Here is a 17,480-nt window from a genome sequence, read left to right on the forward strand (position 1 = left end):
CACTCTGACTAAGCAGTGGCCCACGTGCTTGCCCTGGCACTGATGTCGTACCCCTGAACTTGTCTAATATGAACTATCGGACACAATTCATAAATTTGCATGTTTGAGCTTTGAGAGCGTAGCAAGTTCCTCAGACACTCCAGGTGTTGCCTCAGACACTCCAGGTGTTGTCTCAGACACTCCTGGTGTTGTCTCAGACACTCCAGGTGTTGTCTCAGACACTCCTGGTGTTGTCTCAGACACTCCAGGTGTTGTCTCAGACACTCCTGGTGTTGCCTCAGACACTCCAGGTGTTGTCTCAGACACTCCTGGTGTTGTCTCAGACACTCCAGGTGTTGCCTCAGACACTCCAGGTGTTGCCTCAGACACTCCAGGTGTTGTCTCAGACACTCCTGGTGTTGTCTCAGACACTCCAGGTGTTGTCTCAGACACTCCTGGTGTTGTCTCAGACACTCCAGGTGTTGTCTCAGACACTCCTGGTGTTGTCTCAGACACTCCAGGTGTTGTCTCAGACACTCCAGGTGTTGTCTCAGACACTCCGTGTGTTGTCTCAGATACTCCAGGTGTTGTCTCAGACACTCCTGGTGTTGTCTCAGACACTCCTGGTGTTGTCTCAGACACTCCAGGTGTTGTCTCAGACACTCCAGGTGTTGTCTCAGACACTCCTGGTGTTGTCTCAGACACTCCAGGTGTAGTCTCAGACACTCCTGGTGTTGTCTCAGACACTCCAGGTGTTGTCTCAGACACTCCAGGTGTTGTCTCAGACACTCCAGGTGTTGTCTCAGACACTCCAGGTGTTGTCTCAGACACTCCAGGTGTTGTCTCAGACACTCCAGGTGTTGTCTCAGACACTCCAGGTGTTGTCTCAGACACCCCAGGTGTTGTCTCAGACACTCCAGGTGTTGTCTCAGACACTCCAGGTGTTGTCTCAGACACTCCAGGTGTTGTCTCAGACACTCCTGGTGTTGTCTCAGACACTCCTGGTGTTGTCTCAGACACTCCAGGTGTTGTCTCAGACACTCCAGGTGTTGTCTCAGACACTCCTGGTGTTGTCTCAGACACTCCAGGTGTTGTCTCAGACACTCCAGGTGTTGTCTCAGACACTCCTGGTGTTGTCTCAGACACTCCAGGTGTTGTCTCTGACACTCCAGGTGTTGTCTCAGACACTCCAGGTGTTGTCTCAGACACTCCAGGTGTTGTATCAGACACTCCAGGTGTTGTCTCAGACACTCCTGGTGTTGTCCCAGACACTCCAGGTGTTGTCTCAGACACTCCTGGTGTTGTCTCAGACACTCCAGGTGTTGTTTCAGACACTCCTGGTGTTGTCTCAGACACTCCTGGTGTTGTCTCAGACACTCCAGGTGTTGTCCCAGACACTCCTGGTGTTGTCTCAGACACTCCTGGTGTTGTCTCAGACACTCCAGGTGTTGTCTCAGACACTTCTAATGTTGCCTCAGACACTCCTGGTGATGTCTCAGACACTCCAGGTGTTGTCTCAGACACTCCAGGTGTTGTCTCAGACACTCCAGGTGTTGTCTCAGACACTCCAGGTGTTGTCTCAGACACTCCAGGTGTTGTCTCAGACACTCCAGGTGTTGTCTCAGACACTCCAGGTGTTGTCTCAGACACTCCAGGTGTTGTCTCAGACACTCCAGGTGTTGTCTCAGACAGTCCAGGTGTTGTCTCAGACACTCCAGGTGTTGTCTCAGACACTCCAGGTGTTGTCTCAGACACTCCAGGTGTTGTCTCAGACACTCCAGGTGTTGTCTCAGACACTCCAGGTGTTGTCTCAGACACTCCAGGTGTTGTCTCAGACACTCCAGGTGTTGTCTCAGACACCCCAGGTGTTGTCTCAGACACTCCAGGTGTTGTCTCAGACACTCCAGGTGTTGTCTCAGACACTCCAGGTGTTGTCTCAGACACTCCAGGTGTTGTCTCAGACACTCCAGGTGTTGTCTCAGACACTCCTGGTGTTGTCTCAGACACTCCAGGTGTTGTCTCAGACACTCCTGGTGTTGTCTCAGACACTCCAGGTGTTGTCTCTGACACTCCAGGTGTTGTCTCAGACACTCCAGGTGTTGTCTCAGACACTCCAGGTGTTGTATCAGACACTCCAGGTGTTGTCTCAGACACTCTAGGTGTTGTCCCAGACACTCCAGGTGTTGTCTCAGACACTCCTGGTGTTGTCTCAGACACTCCAGGTGTTGTTTCAGACACTCCTGGTGTTGTCTCAGACACTCCTGGTGTTGTCTCAGACACTCCAGGTGTTGTCCCAGACACTCCATGGTGTTGTCTCAGACACTCCTGGTGTTGTCTCAGACACTCCAGGTGTTGTCTCAGACACTCCAGGTGTTGTCTCAGACACTCCAGGTGTTGTCTCATGACACTCCAGGTGTTGTCTCAGACACTCCAGGTGTTGTCTCAGACACTCCTGGTGTTGTCTCAGACACTCCAGGTGTTGTCTCAGACACTCCTGGTGTTGTCTCAGACACTCCAGGTGTTGTCTCAGACACTCCTGGTGTTGTCTCAGACACTCCTGTGTTGTCTCAGACACCTCCATAGGTGTTGTCTCAGACACTCCTGGTGTTGTCTCAGACACTCCAGGTGTTGTCTCAGAGACTCCTGGTGTTGTCTCAGACACTCCTGGTGTTGTCTCAGACACTCCAGGTGTTGTCTCAAGACACCTCTTGGTGTTTCGGTCTCTCCGACAACTTCTAATGTTTGCCTCCGACACTCCTGGTGATTGTCTCAGACACTCCAGGTGTTGTCTCTGACACTCCAGGTGTTGTCTAGACACTCCAGGTGTTGTCTCAGACACTCCAGGTGTTGTCTCAGACACTCCAGGTGTTGTCTCAGACACTCCAGGTGTTGTCTCAGACACTCCAGGTGTTGTCTCAGACACGTCCAGGTGTTGTCTCAGACACTCCAGGTGTTGTCTCAGACACTCCAGGTGTTGTCTCAGACACTCCATGGTGTTGTCTCAGACACTCCAGGTGTTGTCTCAGACACTCCAGGTGTTGTCTCAGACACTCCAGGTGTTGTCTCAGACACTCCCTGGTGTTGTCTCAGACACTCCAGGTGTTGTCTCAGACACTCCAGGTGTTGTCTCAGACACTCCTGGTGTTGTCTCAGACACTCCAGGTGTTGTCTCAGACACTCCAGGTGTTGTCTCAGACACTCCTGGTGTTGTCTCAGACACTCCAGGTGTTGTCTCATGACACTCCAGGTGTTGTCTCAGACACTCCAGGTGTTGTCTCAGACACTCCAGGTGTTGTCTCAGACACTCCAGGTGTTGTCTCAGACACTCCTGGTGTTGTCCCAGACACTCCAGGTGTTGTCTCAGACACTCCTGGTGTTGTCTCAGACACTCCAGGTGTTGTTTCAGACACTCCTGGTGTTGTCTCAGACACTCCTGGTGTTGTCTCAGACACTCCAGGTGTTGTCTCAGACACTCCTGGTGTTGTCTTAGACACTCCAGGTGTTGTCTCAGACACTCCTGGTGTTGTCTCAGACACTCCTGGTGTTGTCTCAGACACTCCAGGTGTTGTCTCAGACACTCCAGGTGTTGTCTCAGACACTCCTGGTGTTGTCTCAGACACTCCAGGTGTTGTCTCAGACACTCCAGGTGCTGTCTCAGACACTCCAGGTGTTGTCTCAGACACTCCAGGTGTTGTCTCAGACACTCCAGTTGTTGTCTCAGACACTCCTGGTGTTGTCTCAGACACTCCAGTTGTTGTCTCAGACACTCCTGGTGTTGTCTCAGACACTTCTAGTGTTGCCTCAGACACTCCAGGTGTTGTCTCAGACACTTCTAGTGTTGCCTCAGACACTCCAGGTGTTGTCTCAGACACTCCAGGTGTTGTCTCAGACACTCCTGGTGTTGTCTCAGACACTCTAGGTGTTGTCTCAGACACTCCAGGTGTTGTCTCAGACACTCCAGGTGTTGTCTCAGACACTTCTAGTGTTGCCTCAGACACTCCAGGTGTTGTCTCAGACACTTCTAGTGTTGCCTCAGACACTCCTGGTGATGTCTCAGACACTCCAGGTGTTGTCTCAGACACTCCAGGTGTTGTCTCAGACACTCCAGGTGTTGTCTCAGACACTCCAGGTGTTGTCTCAGACACTCCAGGTGTTGTCTCAGACACTCCTGGTGTTGTCTCAGACACTCCTGGTGTTGTCTCAGACACTCCAGGTGTTGTCTCAGACACTCCTGGTGTTGTCTCAGACACTCCAGGTGTTGTCTCAGACACTCCAGGTGTTGTCTCAGACACTCCAGGTGTTGCCTCAGACACTCCAGGTGTTGTCTCAGTCACTTCTAGTGTTGCCTCAGACACTCCTGGTAATGTCTCAGACACTCCAGGTGTTGTCTCAGACACTCCAGGTGTTGTCTCAGACACTTCTAGTGATGTCTCAGACACTCCAGGTGTTGTCTCAGACACTTCTAGTGTTGCCTCAGACACTCCTGGTGATGTCTCAGACACTCCAGGTGTTGTCTCAGACACTCCAGGTGTTGTCTCAGACACTCCAGGTGTTGTCTCAGACACTCCAGGTGTTGTCTTAGACACTCCAGGTGTTGTCTCAGACACTCCTGGTGTTGTCTCAGACACTCCTGGTGTTGTCTCAGACACTCCAGGTGTTGTCTCAGACACTCCTGGTGTTGTCTCAGACACTCCAGGTGTTGTCTCAGACACTCCAGGTGTTGTCTCAGACACTCCAGGTGTTGTCTCAGTCACTTCTAGTGTTGCCTCAGACACTCCTGGTGATGTCTCAGACACTCCAGGTGTTGTCTCAGACACTCCAGGTGTTGTCTCAGACACTTCTAGTGATGTCTCAGACACTCCAGGTGTTGTCTCAGACACTTCTAGTGTTGCCTCAGACACTCCTGGTGATGTCTCAGACACTCCAGGTGTTGTCTCAGACACTTCTAGTGTTGTCTCAAACACTCCAGGTGTTGTCTCAGACAAGGGACCAGCTCTACTGTTCTTGTGTAGTGAACCACCATCAACTGATTACTGGCTAGGTAGTGATATGATTCAACTGTCTCTGATGAGACAGAAGATGACGGACTGATGAGCCCAACCGTCTCCGTGGTGTAGTGGTAAGACACTCGCCTGGCGTTCCGCGAGCGCTTTGTCATGGGTTCATATCCTGGCCGGGGAGGATTTACTGGGCGTAAATCCTTAACTGTAGCCTCTGTTTCACTCAACAGTAAAATGGGTTCTTGGTTGTAAACACAATTCTTCGTGGGGGTCGTATTCCAAGGACTCTCCCGAAACGCTACGCGTACTAGTTACTGTACAAGAACGTAACAACTATTGTATATATCTCAGAAAAAAACTGTGTTTATAGGAGATAAACTAATAACTTGAGTGTTATGAGATAGTTATACTTATCGCTTTATCGTATCATCATGTAACTTCCCACAACAGCTTACTGTGTACAAAATAGTGAAGCTCTGATCTCTAATATCTTCCAGGTTGTGAACCCGCTCAACTCTGACGGCGCTGCCTTGATGGAGGTGAGCATGGTTGAGCTCCAAGCCTTCGACCCTTGCGTGTTGCAGGAGCATGTTGATAGACAGTTCTTCCTTGCATTCAACTTCAACGCGATCAACAACACCTTGTTGTACAGACCTGATCACTACCCCTACAATGCTGGTATGCTTTGGAACTATTCAGTACAGTTAAACTAATAAAGTTCATTGGCTGGAAATATATATATATATATATATATATATATATATATATGGATGTGGTTTTCACGCTAGGAAATGATAATTCTTACATGAATATTATGTTCAGTTAACCACACATCAGAAGCTAAAGTGACGACAACGGTTGGGCCCATCCTCGACCATTACCAAGTCGTGTCAACTTCAGTTTTCTTTTCAAAATTGTTTCATTCTTTCTTAATGACGAGATTTTAGAAATTATTTTTTATAACCACGAAAATTATATTTATTAGTATAATTCTTTGTTTACTGTAGTGAGACACATATCAGAGTACACTGTAGTGAGACACATATCAGAGCACACTGTAGTGAGACACATATCAGAGCACACCGTAGTGAGACATATTGATCAAAGTACACTGTAGTGAGACACATTGACCAGAGTACACTGTAGTGAGACATATTGATCAGAGTACACTGTAGTGAGACATATCAGAGCACACTGTAGTGAGACACATATCAGAGTACACTGTAATGAGACATATTGATCAGAGTACACAATAGTGAGACATATATCAGAGCACACTGTAGTGAGACACATATCAAATTACACTGTAGTGAGACATATATCAGAGTACACTGTAGTGAGACACATATATCAGAGCACACAATAGTGAGACATATATCAGAGCACACTGTAGTGAGACACATATCAAAGTACACTGTAGTGAGACACTTATATCAGAGCACACAATAGTGAGACATATATCAGAATACACTGTAGTGAGACACATATCAGAGCACACTATAGTGAGACACATATATTAGAGCACACTGTAGTGAGACATATATATTACAGCAAACTGTAGTGAGACACATGGATTAGAGTACACTGTAATGAGACACATTGATCAGTGTACACTGAAGTGAGAAACATGGATTATAATACACTGTAGTGAGACACATGGATTAGAGTACACTGTAGTGAGACACATGGATTAGAGTACACTAAAGTGAGACACATGGATTAGAGTACACTGAAGTGAGACACATGGATTAGAGTATACTGTAGTGAGACACATGGATTAGAGTACACTGAAGTGAGACACATGGATTAGAGTATACTGTAGTGAGACACATGGATTAGAGTACACTGTAGTGAGAAACATGGATTATAATACACTGTAATGAGACACATTGATCAGTGTACACTGAAGTGAGACACATGGATTAAAGTACACTGTAGTGAGACACACGGATTAGAGTACACTGTAGTGAGACACATGGATTAGAGTACACTGTAGTGAGACACATGGATTAGAGTACACTGTAGTGAGACACATTGATTAGAGTACACTGAAGTGAGACACATGGATTAGAGTATACTGTAGTGAGACACATGGATTAGAGTACACTGTAGTGAGACACATGGATTAGAGTACACTGTAGTGAGACACATGGATTAGAGTACACTGTAGTGAGACACATTGATTAGAGTACACTGAAGTGAGACACATGGATTAGAGTATACTGTAGTGAGACACATGGATTAGAGTACACTGTAGTGAGACACATGGATTAGAGTACACTGTAGTGAGACACATGGATTAGAGTACACTGTAGTGAGACACACAGCTTTTTTTCAGTTATATAGAACAAAAATTAAGGAAAGGATATGTCCATTAAAAACTTAGACAGGTCAGCAGATAATGACGAAGAGATGAGTGGTATTTTTACGTGACATTTTTGAATAGTTGATGAGTGAGAAACATTGATCAGAGTACAATGCAATGAGACATATTATTCAGAATATAATGCAAAGAGACACATTGATCAGAGAACACTCTAGTGAGGTGCATTGATTAGAGTACACTGTAGTGAGAAACATTGATTGGAGTACACTGTAGTATGACACATTGATCAGAGTACACTGTAGTGAGACACACTGATCAGAGTACACTGTAGTGAGGTGCATTGTACTCTGATCAATGCAATGGTGAGACACATTGATCATAGTACACTGTAGTGAGGTACATTGATCAGAGTACACTGTAGTAAGGTACAGTGTATTTATACATGTCCTGTAGTAAGGACATGTATTTTCGGGAAGGGGGTGCATTTATCTAGGGCTGGGGTTGTTGCTGTTGCGAACTCGTTGGAACCTCTGGTGGGAGGGGTTTGTTTGGGTCTAAGCTGTTAGTAGATAGTGGTATGGGAAATGACATGGAGAAAGGAGGTAATAAAAGTATGTGCTTGTTGGGAGAAACAAATTGGCAAAATGGTCGGGTAAAGAGAAGGGCCTCATAATAACAATACACTTAGGGTATATTACACTAACAGAAGGAGTCCAAGAAACAAAATAAACGATTGAAATGTTCTTGTCTGCACAGAAAAAAAATAGATATTGATGCACTTACCGAAACGTGGATGAATGTAGAAAATAGAGAACTATTTGCTGAATATCAAATAAGTAAATTTAAACTATTTCACACAGATAGATATATTAGACGAGGAGGGGGAGTAGCATATATGTTAGGGACAATCTGAAATGTAGTCTCAAGGAGAGACTCAAAACTGAGCCACACACAGAAGCTATTTGGCTAGTATTAAACGAAGAAGTTTGAAATCTTATAATTGGAGTTATATACAGACCACCAATCTTAGAGAAAATGGAAGCAGAGCATCTATGGGATGAAATATCTAGAGGATCTTGGTCTAACAGTATTTATGTAATGGGTGACTTTAATTTTAGTGGAATAATCTGGATTAACAGAACAGGGAATAATGAAGCAAAATATTGTCTATAATTAATTGACAATTGCTTTCTTTATCAACACATTAAGAAATCAACGCGGGAAATAATATTTTAGACTTTAGTGTTAATTAACTAACAGGGAAACACAAATTAATGACATCGAAATAGGGAGTGAGCTAGGATACAGTGATCACAAAGAAATCAGATTTAGCATAGAATGGAATAGATTTGTTGGAGAAAATTCTGTTCAAGTGCCAGGTTTTCGAGAAGCTGATTTTAAAGACCTAAGCTTTTTTTTTATGAAATTGATTGGAAAGTCCTGGGCATGGGGGGTGGGCCAGTCTTGGAGCAAGATGTGAACCCATCAATGGGTGATGTAAAAACGGATTTCGATGTGGATTCAAAATATAATTTATTTCAAAATATTCTTAGCAAAGCACAGGAACGTAGTATACCATACAAACTGAATAGATCGAATGACCTGAAATGGATAATAAAGGATCTGAAGAACCTTATATTCAGAAAGAGAGCTTGGTGCAAAAGGATTAAGAATGGGGAGGTCAGTTTAGAACAAGAATTCGTCCAACTCGTTAGAAACGTTAAAAAAGATATAAGGAGGGCAAAAAGAATCTATGAAGTTCGTATAGCAAGCCAAAGAAAGGCAAATCCTAAAGAATTTTTTCAGTTATATCGAACAAAGATTAGGGAAAGGATATGTCCATTGAAAACTGAGACAGTTCAAATAACGGATAATGATTAAGAGATGAGTATTACTTTTAATAAATATTTTTTCTCTGTATTTACTAAAGAGGAACATAACTCTATGCCTTCAACCGTCTATGTGGGTGGGGACGAGGACAGGACGAGTACACTGAAGTGAGACACATTGATCAGAGTACACTGTAGTAAGTCATGTTGATCAGAGTACACTGTAGTCAGACACATTGATCAGAGTACACTATAGTAAGTCATATTGATCAGAGAACACTCAATCCAAAAAAAATGCCCTCATCTCTTCTTCATTCACAATGATCTCTTATTTCCTTCCAAATTCCTCTTGTCTCATGCAACACTGACTCTTGTCTCGTCTCATGCAACACTGACTCTTGTATCGTCTTATGCAACACTGACTCTTGTATCGTCTCATGCAACACTGACTCTTTTCCCGTCTCATGCAACACTGACTCTTCTCCCGTCTCATGCAACACTGACTCTTCACCCGTCTCAAGCAACACTGACTCTTGTCCCGTCTCATGCAACACTGACTCTTGTCCCGTCTCATGCAACACTGACTCTTGTCACGTCTGCAACACTGACTCTTGTCCCGTCTCATGCAACACTGACTCTTGTCCCGTCTGCAACACTGACTCTTGTCCCGTCTCATGCAACACTGACTCTTGTCCCGTCTGCAACACTGACTCTTGTCCAGTCTCATGCAACACTGACTCTTGTCCAGTCTCATGCAACACTGACTCTTGTCCCGTCTCCTGCAACACTGACTCTTGTCCCGTCTGCAACACTGACTCTTGTCCCGTCTCATGCAACACTGACTCTTGTCCCGTCTCCTGCAACACTGACTCTTGTCCCGTCTGCAACACTGACTCTTGTCCAGTCTCATGCAACACTGACTCTTGTCCCGTCTCCTGCAACACTGACTCTTGTCCCGTCTGCAACACTGACTCTTGTCCCGTCTCACGCAACACTGACTCTTGTCCCGTCTCATGCAACACTGACTCTTGTCCCGTCTCATGCAACACTGACTCTTGTCACGTCTGCAACACTGACTCTTGTCCCGCCAAACACACACCGAAACTACGACGTTGGTACAACGTTCGAGCAAGTTTTAACACCTCCTAACCAGTTATAACAACCAATATAGCAAGTTGTAACAACGTTCTAATACGTCATAAACACGTTAAGCCAAGATGTAACAACTTTATTTCAAGTTGTAACAAGCGGAAAATAGAGACAGTTTCGGTTTGTGTTTCCAGGGTGTCCCGTCTCATGCAACACTGACTCTTGTCCCGTCTGCAACACTGACTCTTGTCCCGTCTCATGCAACACTGACTCTTGTCCCGTCTGCAACACTGACTCTTGTCCAGTCTCATGCAACACTGACTCTTGTCCCGTCTTCTGCAACACTGACTCTTGTCCCGTCTCCTGCAACACTGACTCTTGTCCCGTCTCCTGCAACACTGAGTGTGGTCGGGACACAGTATTAACCAGACTTGTACTTCACAGTGTCGAAGACGTGGAGGGTGAAGAAACCGCAAGTCAACAACCTGACCTTCGTCTTCCCAGCATCACCGCCTCTCTCCCAGCCCCTGGCCCCCCAGCCCACTCTCTGTCCCTACGGCCAGGTGAGTCCCAGCCCCTGGCCCCCCAGCCCACTCTCTGTCCCTACGGCCAGGTGAGTCCCAGCCCCTGGCCCCGCAGCCCACTCTCTGTCCCTACGGCCAGGTCAGTCCCAGCCCCTGGCCCCCCAGCCCACTCTGTCCCTACGGCCAGGTCAGTCCCAGCCCCTGGCTCCCCAGCCCACTCTGTCCCTACGGCCAGGTCAGTCCCAGCCCCTGGCTCCCCAGCCCACTCTGTCCCTACGGCCAGGTCAGTCCCAGCCCCTGGCCCCCCAGCCCACTCTCTGTCCCTACGGCCAGGTCAGTCCCAGCCCCTGGCCCCCCAGCCCACTCTGTCCCTACGGCCAGGTCAGTCCCAGCCCCTGGCCCCCCAGCCCACTCTGTCCCTACGGCCAGGTCAGTCCCAGCCCCTGGCCCCCCAGCCCACTCTCTGTCCCTACGGCCAGGTGAGTCCCAGCCCCTGGCCCCGCAGCCCACTCTCTGTCCCTTCGGCCAGGTCAGTCCCAGCCCCTGGCCCCCCAGCCCACTCTGTCCCTACGGCCAGGTCAGTCCCAGCCCCTGGCTCCCCAGCCCACTCTGTCCCTACGGCCAGGTCAGTCCCAGCCCCTGGCTCCCCAGCCCACTCTGTCCCTACGGCCAGGTCAGTCCCAGCCCCTGGCCCCCCAGCCCACTCTCTGTCCCTACGGCCAGGTCAGTCCCAGCCCCTGGCCCCCCAGCCCACTCTGTCCCTACGGCCAGGTCAGTCCCAGCCCCTGGCCCCCCAGCCCACTCTGTCCCTACGGCCAGGTCAGTCCCAGCCCCTGGCCCCCCAGCCCACTTTCTGTCCCTACGGCCAGGTCAGTCCCAGCCCCTGGCCCCCCAGCCCACTCTCTGTCCCTACGGCCAGGTCAGTCCCAGCCCCTGGCACCCCAGCCCACTCTCTGTCCCTACGGCCAGGTGAGTCCCAGCCCCTGGCCCCCCAGCCCACTCTCTGTCCCTACGGCCAGGTGAGTCCCAGCCCCTGGCTCCCCAGCCCACTCTGTCCCTTCGGCCAGGTCAGTCCCAGCCCCTGGCCCCCCAGCCCACTCTCTGTCCCTACGGCCAGGTCAGTCCCAGCCCCTGGCCCCCCAGCCCACTCTTTGTCCCTACGGCCAGGTCAGTCCCAGCCCCTGGCCCCCCAGCCCACTCTCTGTCCCTACGGCCAGGTCAGTCCCAGCCCCTGGCCCCCTAGCCCACTCTCTGTCCCTACGGCCAGGTCAGTCCCAGCCCCTGGCACCCCAGCCCACTCTCTGTCCCTACGGTCAGGTCAGTCCGAGCCCCTGGCCCCATAGCCCACTCTCTGTCCCTACGGCCAAGTCAGTCCCAGCCCCTGGCCCCCCAGCCCACTCTCTGTCCCTACGGCCAGGTGAGTCCCAGCCCCTGGCACCCCAGCCCACTCTCTGTCCCTACGGCCAGGTGAGTCCCAGCCCCTGGCCCCCCAGCCCACTCTCTGTCCCTACGGCCAGGTCAGTCCCAGCCCCTGGCTCCCCAGCCCACTCTCTATCCCTACGGCCAGGTCAGTCCCAGCCCCTGGCCCCCCAGCCCACTCTCTGTCCCTACGGCCAGGTCAGTCCTAGCCCCTGCATGGCCCCCCAGCCCACTCTCTGTCCCTACGGCCAGGTCAGTCCCAGCCCCTGGCCCCCCAGCCCACTCTCTGTCCCTACGGCCAGGTCAGTCCTAGCCCCTGGCCCCCCAGCCCACTCTCTGTCCCTACGGCCAGGTCAGTCCTAGCCCCTGCATGGCACCCCAGCCCATGGCCCCCAGCCCCTGGCACCCCAGCTCCTGGCACCCCAGCCCACTCTCTGTCCCTACCGTCAGGTCTGCTCCCCTTCATTGCCACATCTCCTCGCCTGGAATATGAGTGAAAGCATTATATAAACATGTTGTATACCCTAACCTATGTTTAGGAGCGCCAGAGTAAGGCCGGGGGGGGGGGGGGTATTGATGGCCTCCGGGTGATAGTGACACCATATCTCAGCAGCAGCCTGGTTCTCACGGCCAGAGATGGAAGCCTATTGGGCTCACTGAGGCTCCCCGGTCCCTAGGCCAACAACTGTATTTCCCGAGACTCAGCCCACAACAGTCACTTTACTCAAGGGTACTAATATTATGCTTGGTGAATAGACACATTAGATATACAGATACGTGCCCAAGCGTCGCCTGCTGCCAGGGAATCGAAGTCAAAACCATCAATTGTACGTTCACTGCACTATGAACTACAGGAAACCATAATTATCAAGAGCAACACTGTACTAACAATTATACCATAATTTTATATTGCCAATTGTAAAGATGAGAAGTATGCCAGTTATAATTTAGAATAACAGATGACCATAATAATGGATAATTATAATGGGGTAAATTAAATTATTTTAATGAGTAAGAAATACAATGGATCAATACCTAAGAACAGCCGAATGTAACTCTGTCCGAAAAAGTAGGCTGAACATGATGAACATGAACAATAGCGAACAATATAACAAAAGTGTGAACAATATCAGTGTGTGTAATGTGAATGATGATTCAAATTGAAGAATGTGAGCACTTGTAAACAGCCACAGGGAAAGTAACAGGCATTATTAGGGAAGTAGACAACAGAGAACAGAGAAATAACAAATAACAGAGAAATACAAATAGCACATAAAGAGGAGAACATAAATGCAAGAAGGTAAGCTACCTAAGCCTGGCAAGTGGTACACCGCGGAAGCATCAGAAGGAAGAAAATTATCAGGAAAATATCCTATGAGACCACTGAAGGTGGAGTCCGTCGTTGACAAGGGGTTATGTGGGGAGAGAGTCTCCTGCTCCTCAAGTGAGAGTCCGTCAGGAAGGAGAACAGAAGCCCTGAGGGAGAGTGGGTAGAAGAGAAGCCCTGAGAAATCCCGTGTGGTGGAGTCAGCAGTGGTGGTGTATTGTTAAATAAAGAAAAGATTACCCATGTTAGTGAGTGTGAGAGGGAGCATGTTAGCGAGTGTGAGAGGGAGCATGTTAGTGTGTGTGAGAGGGAGCATGTTAGTAAGTGTGAGAGGGGACATGTTAGTGAGTGTGAGAGGGGGACATGTTAGTGAGTGTGAGAGGGAGCATGTTAGTGAGAGGGAGCATGTTAGTGTGTGTGAGAGGGAGCATGTTAGTGTGTGTGAGAGGGAGCATGTTAGTAAGTGTGAGAGGGGACATGTTAGTAAGTGTGAGAGGGAACATGTTAGCGAGTGTGAGAGGGGGACATGTTAGTGAGTGCAAGAGGGAGCATGTTAGTGAGAGGGAGCATATTTGTGAGTGTTACGGCCCTCTTGGGTCGCAACTGGGTTCTTTCTCTGATGTTAGTAGAGCTTGGGTATCCGGCCCCAAGCTAATAGTGGCTTTCAAGGGGTGTGCTCCGTAACGCAAGTAAATTAAAGGGGAAGGGATAAAACTGCTCAGAAATAAATATATATTCACCATCACCAATAAATAAATATATAAATAGTCACACGCTGTTACTATAACTACACTTATTTACAATCACTCGTCTTCCTCCGAAGACACAGGATGCTCTGCTTAACGGTGCTCAAGACGAGTAGCCCTGGTTCTCTTCTTGTGGCCTCTAGACGAATCCTTAGATTCTCCCAGCGAGTCTACCCCGGCCACAGGCCAGCCAAATCACAATCCCACTGGGTGCACCGTCGTGGAGGCCGTCAACCACAAATCCAGCCTTTAGCTGGCAGGTTCCAATCAGCAACGCTGCGTAGGCCACTCCACGACCGATACTAGGGTTGCGAGCCCTAGGCAGGAGCCTCGTGTGATTCCACAGATCACTCTCCACACCACAACACCACAGTGGCTAGTCTTCTCCACCAGTCAGTCCTGGGTACGACAAATCCTCAACTGCCAAGTCACAGGCAGGCTAACACAACAGTGTTCATCCGGGGGGGGGGGTACTCACAGCTTCGACAGCAAATGCGTGGAGGTTCTACGGCTGCCTTGGGTAGACTGATCCAACGTTCATTACAGCAGTCCCAGGTCGGCTCTGTAATCAGACACGTCATCAGTACCGGTTACACTCTAGGGCACCTCACTTACAGGCTTAGACACAAACGCCCACCTATCCACTCCATAGATGGCGTTGCTGTCTAAGCGTCGCCTCACCAGAGGTCAGCAGCGGCTGTGTTATGAGCTGATCAGGACGGGAAACCAGCCTCTGTGGCCGGTACATCTCGTCCTCCCTAGATGGCGTCGTCCATTTGGAGGGGGTTTCGGGAGCTGACCCACAGATGGCGCGGTCTTCACTGCTCCGTGCTCGGACGCTGGGCTTGGGTCCGTAACAGTGAGTGTGAGAGGGGGGCATGTTAGTGTGTGTGAGAGGGAGCATGTTAGTGTGTGTGAGAGGGGGCATTTTAGTGTGTGTGAGAGGGGACATGTTAGTGAGTGTGAGAGGGAGCATGTTAGTGTGTGTAAGAGGGAGCATGTTAGTGTGTGTGAGAGGGGGCATGTTAGTGTGTGTGAGAGGGGCATGTTAGTGAGTGTGAGAGGGAGCATGTTAGTGAGTGTGAGAGGGGGCATGTTAGTGAGTGTGAGAGAGAGCAAATGGTGAAAGTACTTGACAATATTGTTGAGAGGATGTTGTTTAGTGTCAGTTATGGGATTTATTGACTCAATATAGGCACATAAAACAAATAATTCGAAGTATTAAAATAAAAAATTATTAAACAGATAAAAATATCTATAAAACAGTGCATAGTTTCTTATCTGCTAACTGTTATATTAGTGATAATTTCTTGTGGTCCCTGGCCAGACTGTTGTTTTAGCTCTGTGCTACTGAGTGTGGCCCCTGGCCAGACTGTTGTTATAGCTCTGTGCTACTGAGTGTGGCCCCTGGCAAGACTGTTGTTATAGCTCTGTGCTACTGAGTGTGTCCCCTGGCAAGACTGTTGTTATAGCTCTGTGCTACTGAGTGTGGCCCCTGGCAAGACTGCTGTTATAGCTCTGTGCTACTGAGTGTGGCCCCTGGCAAGACTGTTGTTATAGCTCTGTGCTACTGAGTGTGGCCCCTGGCAAGACTGTTGTTATAGCTCTGTGCTACTGAGTGTGGCCCCTGGCAAGACTGTTGTTATAGCTCTGTGCTACTGAGTGTGTCCCCTGGCAAGACTGTTGTTATAGCTCTGTGCTACTGAGTGTGGCCCCTGGCCAGACTGTTGTTATAGCTCTGTGCTACTGAGTGTGGCCCCTGGCAAGACTGTTGTTATAGCTCTGTGCTACTGAGTGTGGCCCCTGGCAAGACTGTTGTTATAGCTCTGTGCTACTGAGTGTGTCCCCTGGCAAGACTGTTGTTATAGCTCTGTGCTACTGAGTGTGGCCCCTGGCCAGACTGTTGTTATAGCTCTGTGCTACCGAGTGTGGCCCCTGGCAAGACTGTTGGTATAGCTCTGTGCCACTGAGTGTGGCCCCTGGCCAGACTGTTGGTATAGATCTGTGCTACTGAGTGTGGCCCCTGGCAAGACTGTTGGTATAGCTCTGTGCTACTGAGTGTGGCCCCTGGCAAGACTGTTGGTATAGCTCTGTGCTACCGAGTGTGGCCCCTGGCAAGACTGTTGTTATAGCTCTGTGCTACTGAGTGTGGCCCCTGGCAAGACTGTTGTTATAGCTCTGTGCTGCTGAGAGTGGTCCCTGGCAAGACTGTTGTTATAGCTCTGTGCTACTGAGTGTGGCCCCTGGCAAGACTGTTGTTATAGCTCTGTGCTACTGAGAGTGGTCCCTGGCAAGACTGTTGTTATAGCTCTGTGCTACTGAGTGTGGTCCCTGGCAAGACTGTTGTTATAGCTCTGTGCTACTGAGTGTGGCCCCTGGCAAGACTGTTGTTATAGCTCTGTGCTACTGAGTGTGGTCCCTGGCAAGACTGTTGGTATAGCTCTGTGCTACTGAGTGTGGCCCCTGGCAAGACTGTTGTTATAGCTCTGTGCTACTGAGAGTGGTCCCTGGCAAGACTGTTGTTATAGCTCTGTGCTACTGAGTGTGGCCCCTGGCAAGACTGTTGGTATAGCTCTGTGCTACTGAGGTTGGTCCCTGGCAAGACTGTTGGTATAGATCTGTGCTACTGAGTGTGGTCCCTGGCAAGACTGTTGGTATAGATCTGTGCTACTGAGTGTGGTCCCTGGCAAGACTGTTGGTATAGATCTGTGCTACTGAGTGGACTGTATTGCTGTACGGCTTCGTGTTCCTTAGGGGACTATACTGGAAGAAGACAGAGCAGGAATTGTTCTGCCTTCATATACATGTCGAATAAATAAGCTTCAGAATCTATTGTAAAATTAAATGTAATTATAATGCATCATGCACTGGTATCGATTACATATTTTATATGGATAAACCTTTTATTTCTGGAATCTTGTCACATTAATAATATTAAACAATGACAATAATTATTACTTTATTCTCCATGCTTGGATACAGTATTCCTAATAGGGGCGCACCAAATATTTATACAATTGAATGATTAGCTTCTTTCCCTTAGAGTCAAGTGTACGCTTGATTATTCCAAGTGTTTGGTTAACTTTCTTGACTGCTGCCCCATCCTGCTGTGTAACTTTCAGTGAGTGGTGGACTTTGACTCCAAGGTCCTTTTCTTCACCAATCTGCTGTAATGTAATATAATTTTGGTAATCGTGTCGTGGGTTGTTATGCCCCATATGCATGGTCTTTTATTTGTCGA

General features: G+C 48.8%; 1 protein-coding gene across 1 annotated transcript in view; it reads left to right on the plus strand.

The window, feature by feature from the left end:
* Window positions 1-17,480, plus strand: part of LOC123761423 (uncharacterized) — a 124,694-nt gene that overhangs the window by 48,141 nt on the left and 59,073 nt on the right. The window contains exons 7-8 of the mRNA XM_069315812.1: window positions 5,477-5,657; window positions 10,668-10,786. Of these exons, the coding sequence (XP_069171913.1) occupies window positions 5,477-5,657; window positions 10,668-10,786 (300 nt within the window). The remainder of the gene's footprint in view (window positions 1-5,476; window positions 5,658-10,667; window positions 10,787-17,480) is intronic.

The sequence above is a fragment of the Procambarus clarkii genome, chromosome 7, assembly GCF_040958095.1.
Source record: "Procambarus clarkii isolate CNS0578487 chromosome 7, FALCON_Pclarkii_2.0, whole genome shotgun sequence".
Lineage (NCBI taxonomy): Eukaryota > Metazoa > Arthropoda > Malacostraca > Decapoda > Cambaridae > Procambarus > Procambarus clarkii.